Below are 23,979 nucleotides of genomic sequence, written 5' to 3'. Positions count from 1 at the left end.
TCTTCATGTTCTAGTTCTCCTGAGAATCAACAGTAGCTTTCTACTTTGTTTCATATCACAATACAAATATCATCCTATTATTCAAGAATTAATATCTTTCATTATCTGGGACTCCAATTTGGGTCTACATCTTTCATGTCCTGACTATACACACTGAGCATAGGATCACCATATACAGCAAACTCCCAATGAATTATTGCTGAAAGAATATTAAACACTAAAATATGTTCTTAAAATTCAGAAGAAATACAGAAATATTATTGGAATATGACCTACTGATTGAATTGTTGTCATAACCATATTTCTAATGCACTTCTATTCGATAGTGGAAAATTGAATAGGACAGTGATTATTGTAGTAGCTCAAGCTGCATTTGTAAAGGAAACGAGACCTGACTCATGTCTGTGCACGTATTGTTCAGTTTCCTTCCCCAAATTTTACCACTTTTCCCAGGTCAGTTTTCTCATTTTAAGCTCTGGCGTCACATTGATTTCTATCATATGCCACTTGCGTAGCTTGTGCAAGGCTCAACTGATGCAAGGCTCAGTACTGGGTGTGGCATTGAAACCTGAGTTCTGGTCTTCATCTTTAGGCTTTCTAAAGGGGGAGGGCGTAGACAGGGTAAAAGATGATGCTCTTAACATCGAGGGATAAAGAGAAGAAAAGAAACCATCTGTTTCTTCTTATGAAACAGTTTGAGATGAAAACATTTCCAGTCACTGAGGCAGCAAGGAATGTAGCATAAAGAACAGAAATCTCATTAGACCTGATGAGGGCTTCTGGATTTTCATGGGGTCTGACTCAGTGTACTGGCCTGCATCAGCCAGATAAAGATAATACACTGAATTATCTGTTAGCTGGCTTAAGTTAATATCCATCATGAGGAATTGACTTTTCACAAGTTAATTCACTTAGGTTCTATTGGTTCATTATCGTGAAAGATGATCCTGTTTTAGCTTTAGAGAAACCCAGTCCTTTGCTAAGAAATATTCCTTGAAAATAGTGTTTCTCCTAGAAAGGTCAGTCTCATTCTCCAGCATCCAAGTGTAACACAGGGCTATACATGACATAAAACTGCTTTTTGTCCTGGACACAGTTTTATCCTGTCTACTCTGTGTAAGGAGGGGTCAGCATGAGGCGTGCTGTGGACCAGGAGCTCACTGGTCACGTGTGCGGAGCCTGCCCTCTGAGGAAAGGAAGTGCCCGTGTCTGCCTGACAGGCTTGCGTGTGCACTATGTGCCTGCTGTGTGCATGCTGAACTGCACCCATTTCTTCATTCTTTTATAAAATAAAATTTCTCTTTAGGAATTTAAAATATTATTTATGCCATGCTATTCTCTTAAACTTTCTCAAAGAATTAAGGGTATGATGATTGACCCTAATAGAAGTCATATCATTTAGACCTCCTTCGTTTCCAGCCCTATGGTTAGTTGGCAGTCTTGGCATATTTGAGAGCTGGCGTTAAGAGGCTTCTGCTGGATTACTGGAGAGAGCAGGGGAGGGCCACAGACGCTGGTCAGAAGGAAGGTGGGAACAAGCTTTCCACGGCTTGTTCCCATTTGTGACTTTATGGTCTTGTTCAGGTTTTTTTTTTAATTATCTTGTCACTTTGGTGGCACTATCTGAGGGGGAAATGACAAAATGAACTTAACAAATTCACTGGTTCACTTTATGGAGGTCAACCTCATGTCTGCCCTCAACAACAGGTAACAGCCAGCTGATAAAGAGTTTAGTTGTTCTCCCACAGCCCCTTGGACTAGTCAGGGGAAAGGATTACTAGCCCTTTCCAGGGAATTCCACTTGGCGTGACACACCTCATCCCACATCTTCACACATGCTCCACAAAGCTCATGTGTTGTTCTTAGGGAGACGTGTTGGCCAGGAAGCGAAGTAAATATTGACCAAAGGCTTCATATTCCCGCAATTGTTTCATTAATCCCAAACGCCAGGGATTAACCCGCTTAGAGGCAAGAATTCTAGTGCCTGCAGCCTTTCATTGCTAGTAAGTGCCCTGTGATCTTCAGAATATCACACAGCAACACAAAACACGTGCAAAAAAATAACACTTTATCCATTTCTGGCTCTGTTGGTTTGACTGTAGCATCTAAAATAACTGAGCTCTGATTCCAAAACACTTACTGCAGAGACAGACTTGAAAATGTATTGACATATCCACTTAGAAAAGCACTAGCCGTGAAGTGATGGTCTTCAGTGTGGTTAAAATGGAGATAAAGCAAGATATTCCAAGACTGTATTCTACATTCCAGATGCTTGGGTTTTGGGGGTTGTATAAGAGCCGACTACACTGTTTCCGAGCTGCCTCACCCTACATGTGCAGAGTTGGCTGGGTGAGCAGAGCAATGTACTTCTGAGGCAAAGGTCAGGTGCCAAGCCTCAGCGGGACTCATTAGTCCCTACTGTTCTTTGATCATGGTCTGTGGTCCCTGCCTCACTTAACCTCTCAAGTGCCTGACAGTCTCACAGGGAACCAGGGTCAGTTTCTGCAAGAGTTCACACAAATCCATCACCATTACTGAAAAGGTCACTCAAAGGTCAGGATCTGTGGAGCAGGGTTACTGGTATTGTCTTTAACCATACTGTGACACTAAAGTTCACCTGTCAGATAAATCCATTCCTCTTGCAGGCAAGTGGGTCTCTTTGGAGTAATTCTATTTTACAGTTGCTCAGTTCTTATGGGTAACCCCTCCTTTGCTCAAGGGCAAGTCAGAAAGGCTTGGAGGCCCACTGTATTACAAAGCACCTGGGAATGCCCTGGAAATCATTCAGGAAGCAGTGGTTCAGAAACATTTAGAGAGGATTGCCCTGGGAACCTCTTGCTTGTGAGGAGGGAGGGTACTTTGCCTAAGCCGCTCTGGCTGTGGTGCTCAGGGATGGCACCCTTTGTCCATAGGCTGATAAAGGAGTGTCCCTTCCCTTCACACAAGACCCTGCAAATTCCAGCCTCACATTTAAGCTTGGAGTCCTGAGAGACAAACATATATCCCCAGGAGAGGAACTTTCTCCCTCTGTGCCTTGAAAGCATGCAGGCTGAGACACTGAGAGATGCCTGTAAAGCAGTAAAACATAATCTCCTGAGTGTGGATTCCTCCTGACATCAGCCTTACAGTTTTAGCTCTGGTTCAATAATAACCCTCAATTCTTCATCTTATCATATTCCATTTTTAAAAACAAAAAGCAGATTTTCATATTTGGTTCACAAAAACCTTGCTAACATACTTGTTGTTAATTGGAATACATTTTGTTGGCAGCGTACAGCATGCAGCAAATAAGCTCCTTGAATGAAGCAAATAAGTTCCTTGAATTCGCCATGCATCCAATGGAGAAAAGTACTAAAACTATTTGTTTCCTAGAGCAGGAAAGAAAAGCATACATTTCTGTTACTGTAAAAAAGGGAGAAGTAATGAAATTTACGTACCAGCTTTTCAAAATTGACAAGATTATCCAAAAAAGTTTTATTTCCTTCATGAATAAATGTTACATCTGAAAATTAAAAACAAAAAGATGTATGTATCATTAGGAATGGATCATGAGTCAGGGCTGAAGAGGTCTAGGTACAATGCAACTTATTCATTTTTCCTAAACATTATGGATCATTCCATGCACTTGGAGAGGCAATTTGAAATTGGATTTATGTGTTATTTGATGTAAAAGTGCATAATTTATGTGTGTGTGTATATGTGTGTGTGGAAAAACAGTGTAACCTTACTGAAAGTATATATTTTGCACTCATAATGAAGTGTTTGACTTCAGTCTGCTTAATATAAACTAAAGCTAGTCTATAACTTAATTATTCCATTATGTGTTTAAGTCAGAAGACTGAGCAGAAAAGGACTGAATACCCAGAAACAACAGGATTTTAGTAAGTATGTGTTTGCTTTTTACAAATCCCTGGCAAAGTGTATGGGACCTGCTTTAGTTAAAACAACTAGTTAAGATATAGATTTAGATGTTTAAATTTAAATTTTTGGTTCCCAAAGTTGATGTCTGATTACCAGGAATAAGTGAGGAAAGAGGCAGGCTTGAAAATGTCAAGATGTCTGACCCCATTCGACTAGTAGAAAGCAAGCATCACTGACGAAAATAAAAGGAAAAAAGTACAATGAAAGTGTATTTTCAGAAGAAGGGAAAGTTAAATTTGGTTTGTGGCTCACTGCATTTAAATGACTGAGGATATTCATTAAATATCTCCTGTTGGCTGCAGTAAACAAAAGAGTGCCTCCTCAAGACATATAGATTTGGAAATTAGTTACATTAAATAAAGGTAGCAACTGAAGCTCTGAGAGTGGATGACTTAGCCACAATCGGATCAGAGGGTGGATGACTGAGCATCAGGGAATCCTCACAGACAAATACCACAAAAAGAAATATACTATAATTTAAAGCATGTGCAAATAATCATGTTATATTACAGACATGGAGAACCAACCAAATAAAAACAGCCTTCAAAAATCTTGTAAAAATAACCTGATAGAAAAGAGGGGAAAAGAATGTCTTAAAAACTCCTATAAATAGAAAAAGAATGTATTTGCTTTTACTCAAGACTTTTATTCTGCTGGTCCCTACGGGGTAATTATGAGATAGGTGCTCCTAAAACCTGCCACCAAAACTCTGGGCCACAAAGCTTTTACTGTCACCAGGAGGTGACATTAGTTGCACAGTTACAGCACACAGTGATGCAACCCTTTCCTCAAGGCGTTATACACAGCTTCCGACGTGGACTGAAATGTTTTCATAAGCTTCTTTTCCTTTCCTTTTTTTTTGCTTGTAAACTGATGTCCTAGTAGGAAAACGATTCACAACTAATTACACAGTCTCCTGACAAACTCTCTGGTTATTTTATTATCTTTGAAATTTTGCTTTCAGAAAATAATTACAAGCTTTCATTCTGTGACACAGTATTTAGAAAAGAGAAGTCAACACAGGTTTTACCTTTTCTGTGTAGCAAATGCAAACCTGTGCACACTCTGTCTACATTAAACACCACCTGAAGGTCTGGCCTCTACTAACTCTCCAAGAATTCCAGATTCCAAACAGCTTCTCAGAGTGGCTTAGTCCATTTCCCCTGCATTACAGGTTTATCCCTCACCTGCCCCCACCCCTCTTCCTAGGGATGATGAGGAGGGCATTGGCAATAATGACATCTTACATTTATTAACAGTGTTAGACATGGCTCTGAAGAGCTTCAGCTGCATTAACTCATAAGGTAAATTCTAGGAGGTAAGCCTGTGAAGAAACTAAGGCCCCAAGGACGTCTATGGCTAACCCATGCTCACAGCTATGTGTCAGAGCCAGGATTCAAACAAAGGGAGACTGGCTCCCCCTCACCACTGCACCTCTCCAGGCACCTCAAGTGGAATGGACTTGGCTTTTCTTGCTATCAGGTGCAGCCAACCTGCTCAATTTATAACACATCAGCTGCCCCTGCAATATTGAAAGTGCTTCCCTCCTCACCCCCTTCAGGCAGTCCCTCCTGCCATCTCTCCTCTTCCTAGGTAGTCCCTCTCACTCTTAGCTCTCAGTAGAGTGTGTGGCGGCTCTACTGAGGGGCCAGGGCCTGTCAGGCTGGTACTGTCTAAGCATAAGGCAGGGAAGGTGCCAAGGGTGCTGGCCAGGTGAGAGGGGAGACAGGCTGGAAGGGGCTGCAGCCCAGGAGAAAGGGAAGAGTTCAACTGGCTACAGGTTTTGATGCAGTTGAATGGCAGGTGCATGACACGGAAGGTATGAGAGAGAAACAAATGAGAGGTTGGGCTGAAAAAAACTAGGATGTCAGAATTTAAGTCATGGGACAAGAAGCAGTTTTGGGGTATGAGAAATGAGCAACTGCCAGGCCTCTTTCACCTGGAGACACCTGAACACACCCCAAACATCTCCTGAAATAGAACTGCTCAATGAAACGACTTTGAAGAGATGGCAAGTGGAAGAGGAGGAAGAAACATCCAAGAGTCTCAACATTCCTTCCCTTCAGAGACCCGCACAAATCTGCAACAATAAACTCCACTCTAAGACACATACATGAAACCCACCACGAGAACCCCAGTTTATCCTGAAACAACTAGATGATTCACTCCATCTCCAAAAATAGCACATGATCTACGACTCCTTAGATCCTTAGCTCAGCTGGGTCTTCTCCCCAGCACTTAGTGTTTCCCATTTGTCCCTTTCTGACCAAGATTCCACACCATAGTAAGGGGAAAGTACATCAAAAGGCAAGAAATTCAAATAAGAAAGAGGAAGATTGAGGGCTGGAAGGATCCTCAGGTAATCCACTTAATTGATCATCTGCAGGCTTACTGGGAACTGACTTTCAAAAAATGCAATATGGGGGGCCTAATCCTTCCTAAACAGCAAGGAGTTCAATTTGGTCCCATTTTTCTAATTAAAAGCTACTCAAAGTAGGAGGCACAAGAGAGGGGGGGACAGCTTTCATTAAAAAATAAGTTGGTTGTTCTAAAATAGTTCATTGAAATTTTAAATTATGTGATTAAAAAAGCCTAACAATTAATGTTGTATATTTTTGCCAAAATGTCTCATCTCAGGCATAATATACATATTTTATATTTTCATCACCTTTTCCTTGGAAATTATATCAGACAAAAACAGTAACTTTAAGTACAATGAAGTACGAATACTATATATTTTTATAATGACAAAAAATTAAGACAAAGGAAAACTAAGTGCTTATTTAAATTCAAGGAAGCTTCTAATAAGAAAATAACAAATGTTTATTTCTTTTGAAATGAGTAAATGTGTTTTCAGTAGAAAAAGGGAAATTTGTCTTGCTGCCAACAGAGGTCTCGACAAACTCAGCAGAGCAGAAAATTGCATCCGAGCTGAAATGTAAGTGTGAGACACTTGACTGCATTAAATATTTTGGGGGGAAACCACTAATATATGGCAGAAGGCTCTGTTCATATCTAATTAAGTTAAAGAAATATTGTCAACTAATTTCTCATTACCTTAAAAGTATGTGTTGTTTCAAAATTTTTTCTTCCTACAATCAATTCCTTTCCTACATCTGTCCTACTTTCTATTGTCTTTATTTGTGTCTAAATGATCCCAAGTGTTACTTCCCACCTGCCACCTCCCACCCTCTAATTGAAGGTATTTTATTCCACAAACAAAAAGCACAGACCTGAATACACTTCTCTTAAAAGCAAATAAATATGAAGAGTCAAATAAACTTTTAAATTATTATTTGGGCACTACAGTGTCTCTTTATTTCACACAGTTGTATTTAACAGAATATTTTCGGCTTGGATGAAGCACCTGTGCATATCTATCTCCATTGTCCTAATATTATATTCTTGTTTCACAGAGATTCTTGCTTCATATTTGATGAAGGAAGACTCAGTGAGTAGCTGCACGATGTACAGCAACTCACAATAATTTTCCAAGCTCTGGCTGTTCTTGAGAGAAGCTAAAGAGGAAATGCCAGCTTTATTGGGTAGGCGAGGGGCATGGGGGGTGGTGGCAATGGGAGGAAGTGGGGAATGAGGATGGCCAGGCCAACCAGCAATCAAGTTCCCACACAGCTCATTTCCAGAATCACATGGATGGGTCCAGCCACTGGGGCCTGGCTCAGCAGAAGTTACAAGCCTCTGAAGAGAAGAGGCTGGATGAAAGAGTATTCCTACAAAACCCCTTGAAGGAATCAAAATATGGCCAAGGATAATGCCCAAACCCCCCTTCCCTGGAAGCATACAGGTAAAGATTTACACTGAATGTCAGGGGTATACACCAGATTAAAGAGTTTCCTTTTATTAATCCCCTCGGTTTGAAAGAGAGATCCCTGAGATCTCATCAATAAATTTAACTAAACATGTTTCATGATGAATTATTTGGTGCTTAGTGGGGAGTGGTCAGTGGAGTAACTTGCAGCTATCTAATACTTTCCCAACTCAATTCCACTCCTGAAGAAAGGAAGTACACTTCTCCATCAACACTTTTCAAAAGCTCTATTGCTTGTATTGACCAAAGGTACTTCTCATACAACAGCAAATTGTGGGCTGCATCTCTTAAGTTTAGGTTGCAAAAATAGAACATGATTGATCACCATTTGGGTTCTTTATGCCAGCCTTATTCTTGGTTGAATTCGGTGGATTGTTGGCTCAAAGAAAATAATACAGGGCTTAGAAGTAGAGTAAAAGAAAAACACAAATGTTTCCAGTGCCAAGTTTTGTGAGTCAAGTGAAAATGCTTTGGTGTCTGCTCAAACGTACTCTAGGTATCTCAAAAATAATCAGCTATTTGAAAAACAATAACAAGGAAACACAATTAGGTCTGAATGCCAAAATAACTGTAAAGAGACAAAATGAGAGTCTCTTTTTTGCTCTCATAGTTAGAGTAATAAATTTCTGAAAGATGAAATTACATGGCATAAAAGATAGAAAATAATTACCTTTAAGCAATAAGGGCATGAAAGGGATTTTTGGTGGCTTCATCTTTTTGAATGCATCTCTGTAGGCTTTGTGATTTAGGGAAGGATCCTGCCGAACCAAGCAGATTACAAAGAGAAAGAAAAATCAATGTGCTATAGAAACAATTCTAAATCCACTTTTGCTACACAGTTTGGACACGACTTAGATATAGAGAGATTCCTCCTAAGAACAAAGTAGATAAAGGTTTCCTAGGAGAATAAACTCACTAAATTAGGGCAGGAAATCTAGGCGATGAATGAAACTCAAGTTACTGGTTTACAATAAAGGGAAATGACCGCAAATGAGAGACATCTTTTGATTGCCCTACTATTTTCCTCAAAGAAGTCCTTTAAGTACAGTTTCCTCTGCATAATTTATATCATGAGTTAACCCAAAGTCTCTTGTTAGATACACCACCAAGAAAATCCATCCTTGTAACACACAATGCAGAGAAAACAAGAGGATAGTGTTTTACTGTATTCTAAAAAGAAACTATAATTTAAAAAAATCTCAATCTAAGAAATTGTAAAAAGGAGAAAAGGGAAAAAGAATAATGCATGAGACACTAATTGCATGCTAAATTTACACTGATTAATTTTGCAGGCTTTGAAACGGACTATACTTAAAAGCCTGCCTTCTGAAAAAAATCACACTAAAAAGATTATTTTCACTACCTTTTTAGAAGGAGAGGAAGAAGCATTAACTGTCAACTTGCTTCCCTCCATAAGAAGCAAAGCTACAGTTTCATATACAGGTAAACTAGTCTAGGCTACCTGACATGGTAGAGTACAAATACCAACCACTGTAATGTAGAAAGAAACTAGACCCTAGCAATTATTTTGAAGAGTAAGTCCCCTTTGGCTCAACTACTTACTGTTAAACTTTCAAGTTCAGAGAAAAGTTTCTTAAACTTCCCAGGGATTTTCTAAAAAACAAACACAAACAAAAAACAGAAGGTCACAGAAGTTGGTTATTTTCAGAGGCGTCAAAGGGAGTTTTCATTACGTTGTTTATCTGTGTCACACTTCTGAACATAAATACCTCTATCATCTGTTCTACCCTGATTGCTTCTCATTATACAATTTTCATCATCCCTTTAATGTGATCTTCCTTAGGAATGCTGCTTAAAACAGCTTAAAATAACAGCCACATGATTCAGGAATCTAGTTGGTTAGACATTCCACATACTGGTGGTCATTTAATAAAAACTTAGATTTCAGTTCCATACCCTACCTTTGACAAATGCTCTCATCTTCTTAATAGTCCTCCTGAGTGGGAAATAATTATGTTGGCTGACATTTTTAGCATAGATGATGTAATTTTATTTCACAGCATCGGGCTAAATAGTGAAGGGCCAGGAAGACCTTAAGTGACGAAGCCTGCACTTTAATGAGTGGAATCACTGAATTGAAGAGCTCAACCATAACAGGTGCCATGCAAAGTGACAGGGGATGGAAACATAGGCCATCCTCCCAAATAAAAATTCAGCCCTAAGGAAGAAGGGCCTGGAATGTTCCAGCCTGCTTTTAACATGGCTAAGTAAAAAATTGGGTGCCTTTCAATATTGACTTAGTAATCTTTTATGGTAAACAGCACATATTTAAAGGCAGCCTGAGTTTGAACTCTGACTCTGCCCTTTCTAGCTATGTGGTTTGGTGTGAGTCAGCAAGCTCTCGGATCTCTTTCTTCAGCTGAGGATGTAGAGACCACTCATGAAAAGTACATGGTCCTTGGCTGGTACTTAACAAATGCTAGCTATTAACACTAACAACAAGATATAAGAAGATATTTCTGGGATTTTCTATTTCTAAAAGGAATCAAAACAATGAGGCAACTCCTACAATAATTAGACTTTTACATTATTTACAGAGATTTTTTTCAATGTGATAATTTTGAATCTGGACTCAGTTTATCACAGCAAACAGGTAGTTTAAACTGTTTGGAAACTATACACACACACACACACACACGCATGCACACACACACCCCAACGAACAGAGGACAAATTAAATGAGAAGATACAAAATGGAGATATTTGCAACTGATTGCAATCTTTCTCCTAAGCTGCCTACCTTAGTCTGTGGGACATCCCTCACAAATGTCCCAGTGGCACCTCAAATCCAACATGTCCGAAGTCGAACTAAGTGATCTACTCCAGAGATCAGCCATGGAATAAATCTAGCCATGAGCTACTTTTAGAAGGTCAAGTTTTATTGGATTGCTGCCACGCCCCTTCATTCAGGCACATACTACAGCTGCTCTTTCACTCCAATGGCAGAGTTGAGCAGCTGCAACAGAGACCATGTGGCCTGCACAACCTAAACATTTTTCCTCACTGGCCCTTTACCAAAGCAGTTTGCTGACCTCTGATCTATTTCTTTTCCTGTATTATCTATTTGGGAAGTGTGATCACTTTTCATTCATCCAGTCACCAGACCTGGAGATCCTGTGGTCACCTCTGCCTGAGATGCCCATCCCCACACTCCAGTAACTCCCAACTGGACTTCAAAGGCCCTGCAGCTTGAGGCTTCTCATTCGAGTTTTCTCAGCTACCCAGAGGCAGAATGAGTCCCTCTACTTGCTCTACCCTGGTCCAAGACTTCTGTCATCACAGGCATGCTCAGTTCTCATGTAGCCATCTCCCGTCTGCCATGGCACTGATGCAGTGCTCTGCACGTAGCAGGCAGTGAATGCGCAGATTAAACATAAGCTAGTTGAATCTAATTGAGTTATTTCTCCTCTTAATTTTTCCAAATCAGTTTCATTCAAGGTTTAATTCAAATTTGCTCCCCACTGACCCTTGCCAGCCATTTGTTTTCCTCCTACTCTAATGAATCGTGGCATCTGTCACCCATGTCTTTCATCTTGCTTTGTGTGTGAAGGTCTTGTTTGCTTAAGCAGAGCAGGCAGGGCTTTCATTTCTTTTCTTTTGGGCCCCTTTAAGAAGGACTGACACTGACCCTTGGGTCAGCACAGCACATTCCTTCAGGGTATGACCCCTGACTGAAAGAAAGCGAATCCACAGGTTGCCCAGAGACCTATTCCGAGAAAAAGATAGTTGGCCTATCAGCTTTTCTCTTGTAGGAGTTTGAGTTGGGAACCATGAAGAGAATGGCACAGTCAGTGATAGGAACTAAATCTGAGAGGACTGTGAGGGAGGCTGAGGAGACCACAGTGAGCCACACGCAGGCTAGAGGCAGAGGCATGATGCCTGAAGAGCAATGATGAGGGGAGAAATGGTACATAGGGAGGTAGCCAGTCAGGAAGGAAAGGAGAGCGAAGGAAACAAAAGCCCCAAGGAAGGACAGTGAGGGGACCATGAGTGAGGCAGAGTCCTACGCCTGTGTCTGGCTAAGTTTAGGGGTATCCCCAGTTTCAGGTCTTCCCACATGAATGTCACAGTCCACACGTCAGACCTTGTGCGAACTTGAGCGGGCCTCTGCATCTCAGAACCCAAACAGCCTTCAGCGTGCAGAGCCAGGATGCGGGAGGTCTGAAACTTTAGAACATTTTATGGATCCTCTTTAAGAAAAAGAATATAAAATTACTTTGCTTTCGCAAATTTTACAAAAATATACATCATCCATGTGAACACATTGCCAGGGGCCCTGCAAGTGAGAGGCCTTGAAGCTTAAACTCATTAGCATCACAGCAAACGCACTTCTGAGCACACCTCATCACGCAGGGAGACTGCAGGGACCAGCCTGGAACGAGAACTGCACTATCAGGCAGGACAGAGGGGAAGACTAATTCTAGCTGGGGAGCACGTTACCATTTTTATCTAGTTCAGGCACATTATACAACCGTTTAAAGACAATCTGATCAAAAAGATCCCTACCACCTTGACATATGACTTTCAAACATTTTTAGTTTAGTAGTACTTATCTCATTTAATCCACGTAAGCTACTTTATTTCCATTTTATGTGCCCCTCACCATGGGACTCCAAGGCTCACCTCCCAGGTCTGTGACAGTCGACTGACAGAAGCAGTGTTGAGACCCATCACAATGGCAAAGAAAGAATTCAGGTTTCTCTGGGCTTTGCAGCTATAAAATAAAAAAGAGTAGAGGACACTTTCAGGAAATATTCTTTCCCCAGATAATCACAAAAGATAAAGCTGAAAAGACTCTCCTAGGCCACAGGGCTCAGAAATTCTGCTCTACAGCCTACGTACCCCTTACTGCCCTTCAGCTGTCTCTAATGCCAAAGAAATGATTCCAAACGCCTCAGCTCACCCTTACCTAAAGGAAAAGATCTGTGCTCTTGACACCCTCCTCATATTTCACAAGATTCCTCTTTTTTTACCTAAGTTGTGTGCATTTACAATTTCAACTGAGCACTCTTTTAAATTCATGTTTCTTTATATATGCCCCACTCTTCTTTTAACAGTTCACTAGTCCTGACTCCTTCATCAAAACACGTTTTTTCATTTTTTGACAGACAAGCCCTTCTCACCTCACAGGTCTAAGCTCCCCCTCCCATTACGTTTAGGCACATTTTCTTTGCTACCAACAAAATAGCTACTATAATAAGTATATATTTTAAATATGGCATATATTAATGGGAATACTGTTCCACATTTCTCAGTTAAACAAGGAAATGGAATGCAAAATAAGATCATGTTGAGCTCCATTCACTTCATGAGGCTATCCACTCTGCATAACATCAATCATGCCCAGAGACTTAACTGGTCAACATTCCACTAATTTCCAAAGCCAGCTAAGAGGGCTTGGAATGGCAGGGGGAGCTCCGGATTTCAGGGCAGCCAGAATAGCCTGTGAATTCCAGGCACTCCTTTATCCGGACAGCATTAGAAAACAACCTCTCTGAGATGGGGCTTTAAAATAATAAAAAAAAAAGTTACCCTCCTTTGTTCGTTTACTATGCAAAAATATGAAGTACTTAGCAGCAAGCAGAGTGTGTATCGGGGCCTTGTGATGTTTGTTTAGCTTCCCTCAGATGCCATCCCTTCCGACCTCTCCACCAACGTCTCACGTGGAATCTGGGAATAGTGTAGATCTTGCCTGCTTCTTCAGTTAAATACCATGCTACATTACATACTATGGATTATTTACTATCATTAACAGCTATGTAATATTTTATCAAAAGAGCATATTATATAATTTATTCCTCTATTGTGGACAACGATTTTCAATTTTCCCTGTTACACAGAATGCTGGAATAAATTTCTAGTATATACAACTTTTTACTGTATTTGTGATTTTTTTCCCATTACATTGGACTTCCAGTCATTCCATGATTGGTCAAAAGCTGTGAAGACGTTAAAGGTTCTCAATACATATTACAAACCACTGTCCCCTAAAGCTATACCGATTCCCAGTTGCATACATAGTGTATGAGATCACCTAGTTCAGAATCAGGAGAATAAGCTGAGCTGTGGAGTAAGTAGGGAGACCCACAGCAGCTGTGCTCTGGCAGGCCCTGCCTACACTGGCCTGCCCAGGGCCGGACTCACAGGTTAGGTACTGCCTGTGTCCAGCTGCACATGGCTCCAAGCAAGGAAGGCTCAGGCCTGGGGGCATTCTAGAAGTTCCATCCCCAGGAACAGTGGAACCTAGAAAGGCCGTGTTGCCTCCACACCTCATGCTGAATGGATCTGGGGTGGACACACATCTCGCAGGCACCTTGCTGCTGAGCCTCCACTGGGCACGGTCTGTCCCTCTCATGGTCCTCCTGTCCAGTTTTTGGCTCTGCCATCAGTTCCTTGGTAATTGTGAGGCCCTGTACCTTCATCCAAGTGACCCCTTATATGGTTTTTTGCCAACTTTCTCCTGGGTAGACCCCGCTTGGTATATTCCATGAATAAACTAAAATATCTCCCAGTCTGTGACTGGGAAACCTACCTGTATTTGAGAATCACTGTTTTCACATGGTGACTCCCCTTCCTCCTGCTGTTCACTTCCCACATTTTACTTTTTCTGACTCTTCACAACCCTGAACGTTCCCACCAGCTAGAACAGACTTGAGTTAGTGTCATCTGCTGAGCTGATGTTTTGAAATACCAGCCTCCTCTGCAGAGGCTCTTGTGGTCAGTAAGAACTGCTCCATCCTCCTGCTGGAAGCTCTAGTTGGAAGTCTCTCTTACCCCTGGGTCCCTTCACCTTAGGCCCCACTGCTTATGCAATCTCTGCTAGACAGTAGTTTCCTTAAGGCTAGAGTATATGTCTAATCATTTTTATATTCTGCCCATCACCCAGGTTCCTAGTACACAACAAGTCTTTTAAACAGCATTTGCTGAAGTAGAAAACAAGAACTTCTGGGGAAATGGTTTTATCATTATTAATTATAAAGATGTGTATTATTCTACTTTTTATTCAGCTTAATTTATCTATGTGAAATCTTAGAATTCCCATCTTTTTATCTTTTAGCTCCTCATGAACAATTTTCCTGGTCCATATAGCTTTCTTTTTTAGTAATATTTTAAGGAAAAAACCCATAAGAACACACATATAACTAACATCTAAATCTGTTAAGAAAAAAAATTAATACAGACACACTTTCTGGAGAAGACAAATTGATACAGTGCAAATATCAGATATCATTCCAGGCTGGAATCCTCTGTTAACGAGGGTCATTCATTCCATGATAAGAACAGACTGTCTGACACTAAACATTCCAGTTCAGCAAACACTCCTTTTGTCTTTGTGTGAGGAAATAAAATCCACTCAATCCACAGAGGTGGGGGATGGGGATGGTGAGAAGGAGGGGAAACATGAATATGCAAATAGGATGCCTCAGGCAGGAAAAACCCTTCATGATTGTGGAAATTACTATTTTCCCTTGGTTATCCCTACTAGCATGATTACAGGGAATTTAACTTTATGTTTCTGTTGGCATTCTATTCCATGGGTTAGGGATAGAGACCACTACCATAAAGCATTCAAGAGAGCATGGGGCCATATGGAGAAGATGTGAATATATTTCATTTCCCTGAGGATAGATATAATCTTACAGTGGGAACTGAGCTGGGTGGTGTCATCTTACTCCTTGGAACATTAATTTTCCACTTATCCACATAATTAGCATTTATAAGAAAGCTTTTTACCCAAAAGAGCCTCACCTTTAGGAATTTTACAAGCCATTTTGGAACACAATGGCCAAATTTTTTTTAAAAAGCATTCACCATAAAAGCAATCAATAAGATTTAGGCATATCTTGTTATCTATCCTTCCATGCCCAGTCACACCAAATACCAGGTCAGGAACCTCCATGGTCTCTTCTTGCCTAAGAAAAGTTATCCTACTCTTGGGGTCTCTTTGCTACAGTTCAATGTGCTAGTTTCAGACCAACCTTCCTGAACGATAACTCTGATCATGTCTCCTGCCCAAAAACTTTCAAAAAAATCCCTTCTCCCTTCTCAATTCAGTTCAAACCCTTTAATCTGATACAATTTGGTCCCATCTGTCTTTGCAGATCATCCTCCCACAACTTCCTTACAAATCCGCCTCCACTCTAAATCAGAAGAGGTTACTGTCTCTAACCACAGGCTCTGCTTCATTGTCTCCACTGAGTTGGCCTCCCACAGAGAGTGTGCTCTTTTGAATTCCTACCTGTCACATCCCACCCAGAATTCAAACAGATTCAAAGCCAACTTCCTTCACCAATGTTTTCCTGATCCTGCTTCCCACACCATTGGGGTATGAGCTCTCGCTCCTCTAAAGCCTCAACAGACTTAGATCTTCTTCTAGGGCATTCTCCCATTCTATTTTGCACAGGAGCCAGCTGAGGTGTAGAATTACCCACTGAAACACTGCAAGCCTCACAAAGGCGGGAACTGTGTGTAGACTCAATCTGATTTCCCCACACTACCTTGTACACATCTGTACATATAAGTGATCAATATAGTTTCTGAATATGCTGCACTGACATGTACTTGAAAACTGTTTGATATAAAAACTACTTTGGAAGACAAAGGAGAAATAAAACTGGAAGCCCAGGAAGTAAAAGTTGCTGGGGAAGATTTTGATTCTCCCTGCTTCTGCTGGGGAGCTGTCCAAAGAACAGACCCTTGATATGAATCTGGTATTTTAAGAGATGCTCCTAGCAAGTTACTAAAATTTCATTCAACATTAACTTAGTCATTGCTATTTACCAAGTTCTGTACCACGCACCCAGGTATAATGATTGATAAGAAATAGCCCCTGTTCTTTGAAAGCAAACACAGCCTAGTGAAGAAATCCTATATAAACAGATAAATTTAATAAATATAATAAGTTTTCAGAAGGTAAAAAGTATATCTGTGCAGAGGGGAAGTAGAGGCAGTAGCAGAAGTAGTACCCCTGCATTTGAAAATCAGGGGTAACTTCAGGAAGAAGTAATATTTGACTGAGGTCTTGAAGAATGGCAGCAATTTGCTGGGTGCAAGTGGCCATTCTTGGCAAAGCCAACAAGTGTTCAGGGTTGGAAGATGGTGCTCATGGGAGAGAGAGACATTCAGAGTGGCTAGAGCATGGGGTGCACCCAGGGATGAGGCTCAGGGGGTGGGGACAGCCAGCGCAGGGCCTTCTAATGAACGAGTTAGCAAAAGTTCATACTGTGGGCCTCAAGGAGCAATGAACAGGTCCTACAACGCACCCGACGTGTAATGATTCCCACTTCTGCACATCATCATTCCCTTTTTTCTTGCCTCCTGTAGCTCACCCAGGCACACTGTAGTTCAGCTGCAGGATGAAGGATGTGTGTACTGCCTGCTTATTAGTGCTGAGGCAGAGAGCATAGTGCTTCTGTCTGATATTTTGACATTTACTTTAAGGTATAAATACTTGAAATGCAAAGACATAAATATTCAAAAATGGACCTTTTCAGCCATTTGGTCATTTAACTCCATATTATACGTTTATATCCCAACCCTTATCACCATAAGAAAAAAAGAAAGAAAAACAATGTACTCTCTCAAGGAGACTAGAGGAATGGCACTTCTCAAACTAGAAACTTACTGAGCCGCAATTTTGATGAATTTTTTCACCAGCTGCACTCGCTTGCCCAGCTGGCTGCAGAGCAGAATCTCCGTGGCCACCCAAAGCTGGACCTCATTGCATCTCTGGAGCAGAAGGCTGAGGTTTGCAGTGTGTTCCCCACTTCCCTGTCTGCTGAACGTGAAGTAGATCAGCTCTTGCTGAAAGAAAATGTATTCATGCCAGGGTTTATTTATAGCAAAGTATAGTTGATACAAAACTCGGTCAAATTTTAAGAGCTACTTCAGGCAGTCCCTCCCATATTATTAATACGCTAACAGAGAATATGGTGAATAGTAATACATTAAATTCAAAATGAGTTAGTTTTAGAGGTGCCTCATTCAATAATGTTCACCTAGAATCCTTATATAAGTGATTTTTCAGAATGAAGGAAGACATCTTTATATACAAATCTAAGATATCCTGAAGTTTAAATCATAGGATAAAAGGAATCCCCAAATTTCCCAAACTTGTCATGTTGAAAAATTCAAGTGAAAAATGAACGCTAGTACTACTAGTATTTGTTAAGGTGCATATCAGACCCTCACAGGTCTGTTCTCTAAGACAGTGGTCCTCAAATTTTAGTGTGAATCAGGATCACCTGGAGGACTGCTAAAGCACAGATTGCCAGATCCCACCCCTAGAACTTCTGATCCTGTAGGGGTGTGGAGGCACCAGAAATCTGCATTTCTAACAAGTGCCCAAGTCCCGCTGATGATGCTGGTCTGAGTATCTGCTCTTTAAAAACCACTGATATAAAACATTGTCAAACCATAAATGGAAAGAGAATGAGATTAAGGCAAGGTCTAATAATTTACGAAAGCAAAAAAGACCAGTAACTATTTATATAGATGGATCATGTGCAAAGCAATAGATTTGTTTTTAAATGTGTTTGTGTGCGTGTGTGTGTGTGTGTGTGTGTATGTGTGGATGTGTGTGTGTGTGTGTTTTACAGAGGTAATCTACATTCTTCCACTGCATAAGCAGGGATATATCCCAGTCTACTAACACTTCCAAAGACACAAGTCATTTAGCCTGAAGGAATTCACTACTTGCTCACATTCTGATCATAATATTGAAATCTGTTTAATGAGAAAATATGAGGACATTTGGGTCTCTAAATTGGGCATCAGGTTCCTTCTTCAGAAGGAAAGGCCACTTCAGAATGAAAAATTTCACTACATGGCAAAGCAAATGCAACATATGGTTGCAGAGGGCTCTAACATTTTTCATCTCTTGATTCCTGTGAGCGTTTCCTCTGGACAAATATACTCATGAATCGTCAGTAGCATTTTGCTCCCAATCTATTGTTTTAAAAATGTTATAATCTGTCCTCAAGTGAAAAATTGATGGACATAAAAACTTGAAATATATCCAAAATTTTCAATAAATTACTTGAAGTCTTACAATGCAGTCTAAATTTGTAGAATGTTCTTAAAAGATGGATATGTGTGTACATACATAAATATGAATATGATTCTTGTACAACTATCATAAACTTCATGGAAAAAATAAACCTATCAATATCAAAGATAAAATGGTTCATCAACCCCATTAGAGCCTCATCTCCAAATACATACATACATACATATATATATATATATATACACGCATGAAATATAGCATATTTATACATTACACAAGCATATGCTCACACTAGGGGCAAATAAAAGTATGCTCACATATTCTGATTTTTTTAGAATTGAGTCAGTCTTTCAATATATTTCAAGTCCCCAAATATCTTTTGGACCACGTTATTCTAGCATAATTTCATCACCGCATGCATTGATATTCTTCATAAAGAATTCACAGTTAAACAGCATTTGTATTTTATCTTTTCACTCCTCACTTACCTCGTGAATTGAATTGAATAAACTCCAATCAAAATTCATTAATTCCAGAGCAAGATCCCAAGTGTTCATTCCCAAAATCCTCATCGACCTTTGCTGTGATTCCTCATTTTCTGCAAATGGGTTCTAAACCGACAGAAGCAAAAAGATCCTCAGTAATTCCCAAATGTTTTGCACTGCATTGGCTGGCTGTAGAAAGGCACTAGAAACTCAGATTAGCAAAGTAATCTTTTCTGAGTGCACTTAATATTTTCCCTCATCTGTTCACCTTCAGTGAGTTACAGCCAATTTAGGAAACAGTCTTGGGAACAGTAGAATGTGATCAATGATACTTCAGTGAGTTCGCCTGCTCCTCCCCCATCTCTATCCCCTGCCCCCACGCACACACACGCATGCACAAATCTGATTATAAAACACTGCCCTGGCAGACAGCATAATGAAAGCGAAAGCCCCGAAATCACTTTGGCTTCTGGTAAGAATTAATGTGCCGGCAGGGTTAGTATAAAAACAAACAAAAGAAATGTCATGGTGCACTTCAATAAAGACAGACATGGCGTTTACAGGAAATATGTTTAGCAAGTCTCATCCCAGACACACATTTACACATTTTATTAAAATGCCCATAGAAAGGAAAAAAATTTTAACATGAAATAAAAAATAGAAATTATTTCATTTATATCCCATGGTAGATTATTTTAAGTATCAACTGCTTTCCCTATGTAAATAGGGCCTAACCACTATGAGGCTGGTAACAGTATTTCCTTAAGATATGGCATAAAAGTATTAGATGTCATCACAACTTTCAATCTATTTCACCACTAAAGTTATTAAAAAGATTATTTGGCATCTTTTCAAAATAGTTGATGTTTTCTAATGAAAATACAAATTCTCCCATTTGAAGCATTAGATTTGAATAATAACTTTAAAACAAAGAGAAGGAACTTTGCAAAAATAAATGACATCGTAGGATAAAGGGAATATTCCAGGTGCCAAATATTAATCCATATTTCTAAACTGAAAAATAAATTATTTGCATTTTAGAAGTTTTGCATTGATGAAAAGGTTTCCTATTTTTTTTAAAAACCTAATGACTGAAGATCTTCACAGAGCTTTCCCACAGACTCAGTCCTCTCAGCAGCAGGTCGAGGTTCACTTTGTCTCTGTATCCCCAGTGTAGGGCACAGTGTGGTGCTCGGAAAGCAATGACCAAATGAACCAGCTAACAAATTTAGAGGTGTTGAGGTGGAGGAAAAGCTGAGGTTTCTCAGGGATTGGTCTTACCAGACAGACTCTACTGCTGACTTTCAAAGAAAAGACCCAGAGTGAGGAAGTAACACACGTACCTGCTTAATAATTTGGAGGTGTCAGGATATTTCTACTTGGCTTTTTGTCCCCATTTTCTCCCTAATTGGGTCTCTTACCCAACTTGAGTTATTAACTCTAGTTATTCAAGATTGAATAACTCTATTTATTCAAGGTTATTCACTGCCCTTGCCAAGGAACATTAAATTGTTCTATCTCATTCCTTCAGTGCTCTAATTCCTGTTTTCTAAGAAGATTAATCTATGTGAAAGCGATAGTAGGTACTGGTGTTTTCATGTGTTATTCTTCCCTTACGATGTTAGATTTTAACTGACATCTTTTGGTGATGAAATATCTAAATCTATGATTCCAGTAGGACAGTTTTAGGTGGTGTCAAGAGTTGGCAGGGGAAGCTTCTGAGGGTAGGATGGAGTCTGGCTTCTGTTGGAACATATTTCACAGCACCTATTTATTCCATCAAGGCATTGCCCAGGCCTGCCTTCTTTTCTGAAGGTGGCCCTGGACAGTGGTAGATTAAGCCATGGGGATGCACAGGAGGGAGCTACCTGAGAAGGCCACGTATGGGTGGCAGAGGAGGCAGGGAAGATATTCAGAGTGGGGGTTTCCTCTACCGCAAAAAGCCCCACAGTAGCTACATGTCAGATCGTCCTCCTTCATGGGGAGCGGTAAAATCAATCTCATTATTTACTCAAAAATGCTGTGCAGCACCCAGTTGGTTATGTTTCACTGACAGAATTACACAGGCCTGTGGCCTGCTGAAGGACAGCACAGGAAAAGTCCAAGTAAGGCATGCACAAATGAAAGGAATGTGCAGGGGCTTCAGAGTCAAACACATAATTGCACTTAAAAATCGAAGCACTCTCCCTTACTTGGCTGTATGAAGCTACAGTGGTTACTCAGCCTCTCTTGTGGGGTTACTGGAAGTGTTAAATGAGATACTGTATGCAAATTACTCAGCACATACAGATCTGGTAATAAGTGATTAACATTATTATGATAGCTTAATATCCTGCAGACATTACATAAAATGTCTTTCCAGTAGACATATATCTGGACCTAAGACTATTATCAATAGTTTGGGTTAACCTACGTGGTATGCAGGTTTCTCAATTATACACACAACAGGAGCCAGCAAGAAAGACCCGCCCCAGCGATGGCTCCATGAAGAGATGGGGACTCTGAGTTCCAGACACAATCGCAATCTGCTAGAGCCCACTTTTTCTAGATGACAGATCTGAAGCCTGGTCCTGCTATTCAGAAGCCAATCCCAGGACTGAGGTCTTTAGGAACCACAGCAGCAATGAAATCACCCACTTAGGCACAGGTGTTCATAAATTTTGGACTGAAAGTAACTTAAAGTGTGGGTTCTATATTTCTCCAGACTCTTTATCTTCAGTGGCAGCTGATGCCCCATCACCATGACCCCGTTCTACACAGAGAAGGCAGGTCATCCATGCTTTTCTTCAAGGGAATGGAACAAAGTGTACCAAATGTACTGAAACAAAGATCTCTTTCTCCTTAAATCCACCTAGGATGCATTTCTCAGCCTCATCTCCACATACTCACCAAAAAAGAAGAAATGAAATTAAAATTCAATGGGGGGAGTCACCTGTCTCAAATCCCTTATTTCAGGGGCTTAGAAAGGGTTTCACTTAGGCAGGGTTTAGAATTCCTCAAGTTGGATTGGATTGAATTGAATTGCTCAACCCCTTTGTGATTTGTAAAAGTACTGTTACTTGGGAATTATATCATCGGATAAGGGAAGAAATAATTTAATTTTTTTTAAACATTCATTATAAACACATAAAACCTATGCTTTGAGTCTGACATTTATGTGATATGTGTGTTTTTTTGTTTTTTGTTTTTTTTTGAGACAAGCTCCTACCCTATTACCCAGGCTGGAGTGCAATGATGAGATCACAACTCACTGCAGCCTCGACCTCCTGAGCTCAAGAGATCCTCCCACCTCAGCACACACCTAGGGACAACAGGTGTGTACTACTATGCCCAGTTAATTTTTAAATTTTTTTGTAGAGACAGGGTCGCGAACTTCTAAGCTGGTCTCAAACTTCTGAGCTCAAGCCATCTTCCTGCCTTGGCCTCCCAAAGTGCTCAGATTACAGGTATGAGCCACCTCACCTGGCCTGTTTGTTTCAAATACAAGGCTGAAGGTCCTTACCAAAGTGTCTGCCAGGTCTTTCCGGTAGACATATATCCGACCAGATGCCTCGAGGGATTTGGAGATGACTAAGTCATTCGGCTGAAATTCATGCTTTTCTTTATTTGAAAAAAAAAAAAAAAAAGGAATAATCAGAAATATAAGAGTAGCAGCAGTAGGCCTACACAGTACACTTAAAAAGTGAAACTTGCCAAAGAAAAATACTTAAAAGTAAACAGAACTTAAAGTGGATTAATTAAGTTCTGCACACTCTATACAATGACATCAGTGGCATCACAAACAGTTCTCACTGCTCAGTGGCCAGAAAATGGAGTCCTCTTGCAGTTGTTTCCTATAACATTTAGTCATTGTTTGGAGCACAGAACAGTTTAAGAGAAAAAGTAAAATTTACTCATCTAAGATAACAATACCATGTTAACACTGGTTACATTTAGGTCTATTTTTGTTCTGATTTTTATATAACCGTGTGTATATATACACACACAAATAATTGCATTGATTTGCAATGATTTATGCATATGCATTTATAATTATTGCGGATACACATATACATTTGCAATTATTCCATAGTTTTATATTCTGATATTCTTATAAGCACTTTATCCACTTACCAAAATTATTTACATATGTCATGCTTAATTGGTTATATAATAGTTCATTATACCATCATTTAATCTTTCCTCTACCGTTGAACATTTAATGGGTAATTTTTTTGGTCATATAAATTAGATGGCATGATGTATGCTAAGTACTGGCACGGGGCCTGGCACATAACTGGGGTTTGGTAAATGGGATCTATTATTATAGCAGCCATAATATATATTGCTGAAGTCAATATCCTTATGTTTAAATCTTTGTCTGCTTATAAATGATTTTCTTAAGACAGACTCCCAGTATTAGAATTACTAGGTCAAAGGGAATGAATATTTTTTAAGTTTTTGATACAAACTACCAAATTGTTTTGATTTTTATTTTTTAAAAAAGACAATATATTTTCCTAAAAAATAGGTATAAAACTTGCACACTGACCAACGCTGATCATTACTTTATTTGTTGTTTGTTTTTGAGACAGAGTTACACTCTGTCACCCAGGCTGGAGTGCACTAGTGCGATCTCAGCTCACTGCAACCTCTGCCTCCTGGGTTCAAGTGATTCTCCCACCTCAGCCTCCCGAGTAGCTGAGATTACAGGTGCCTGCTACCACGCCTGGCTA

The 23,979-nt window shown here is 40.1% G+C and overlaps 1 protein-coding gene across 12 annotated transcripts in view; it reads right to left on the bottom strand.

Annotated features, from left to right (window-relative positions):
* Positions 1 to 23,979, bottom strand: part of RAPGEF5 (Rap guanine nucleotide exchange factor 5) — a 254,427-nt gene that overhangs the window by 22,562 nt on the left and 207,886 nt on the right. For 11 of the 12 annotated variants that reach the window (XR_010120057.1, XR_010120056.1, XR_010120059.1 and 8 more), the window contains exons 18-24: positions 22,767 to 22,864; positions 19,268 to 19,390; positions 17,397 to 17,575; positions 12,395 to 12,485; positions 9,314 to 9,364; positions 8,421 to 8,508; positions 3,438 to 3,502 (exon numbers count right to left, since the gene is read on the bottom strand). Coding sequence is in view for 4 of the 12 variants with exons in the window: in XM_063636307.1 (XP_063492377.1) it covers positions 3,438 to 3,502; positions 8,421 to 8,508; positions 9,314 to 9,364; positions 12,395 to 12,485; positions 17,397 to 17,575; positions 19,268 to 19,390; positions 22,767 to 22,864 (695 nt within the window). In the remaining 8 variants the exon portion in view is untranslated. Of the gene's footprint in view, positions 1 to 3,437; positions 3,503 to 7,087; positions 7,440 to 8,420; positions 8,509 to 9,313; positions 9,365 to 12,394; positions 12,486 to 17,396; positions 17,576 to 19,267; positions 19,391 to 22,766; positions 22,865 to 23,979 lie in introns of those variants that run through there. The other variant, XM_055272475.2, reaches the window with a different exon arrangement.

The sequence above is a fragment of the Symphalangus syndactylus genome, chromosome 3 (genome assembly GCF_028878055.3).
Source record: "Symphalangus syndactylus isolate Jambi chromosome 3, NHGRI_mSymSyn1-v2.1_pri, whole genome shotgun sequence".
NCBI lineage: Eukaryota > Metazoa > Chordata > Mammalia > Primates > Hylobatidae > Symphalangus > Symphalangus syndactylus.
The sequence above is the reverse complement of the archived record's forward strand: the minus strand, read 5'-3'. Positions and strand labels throughout refer to the sequence as shown.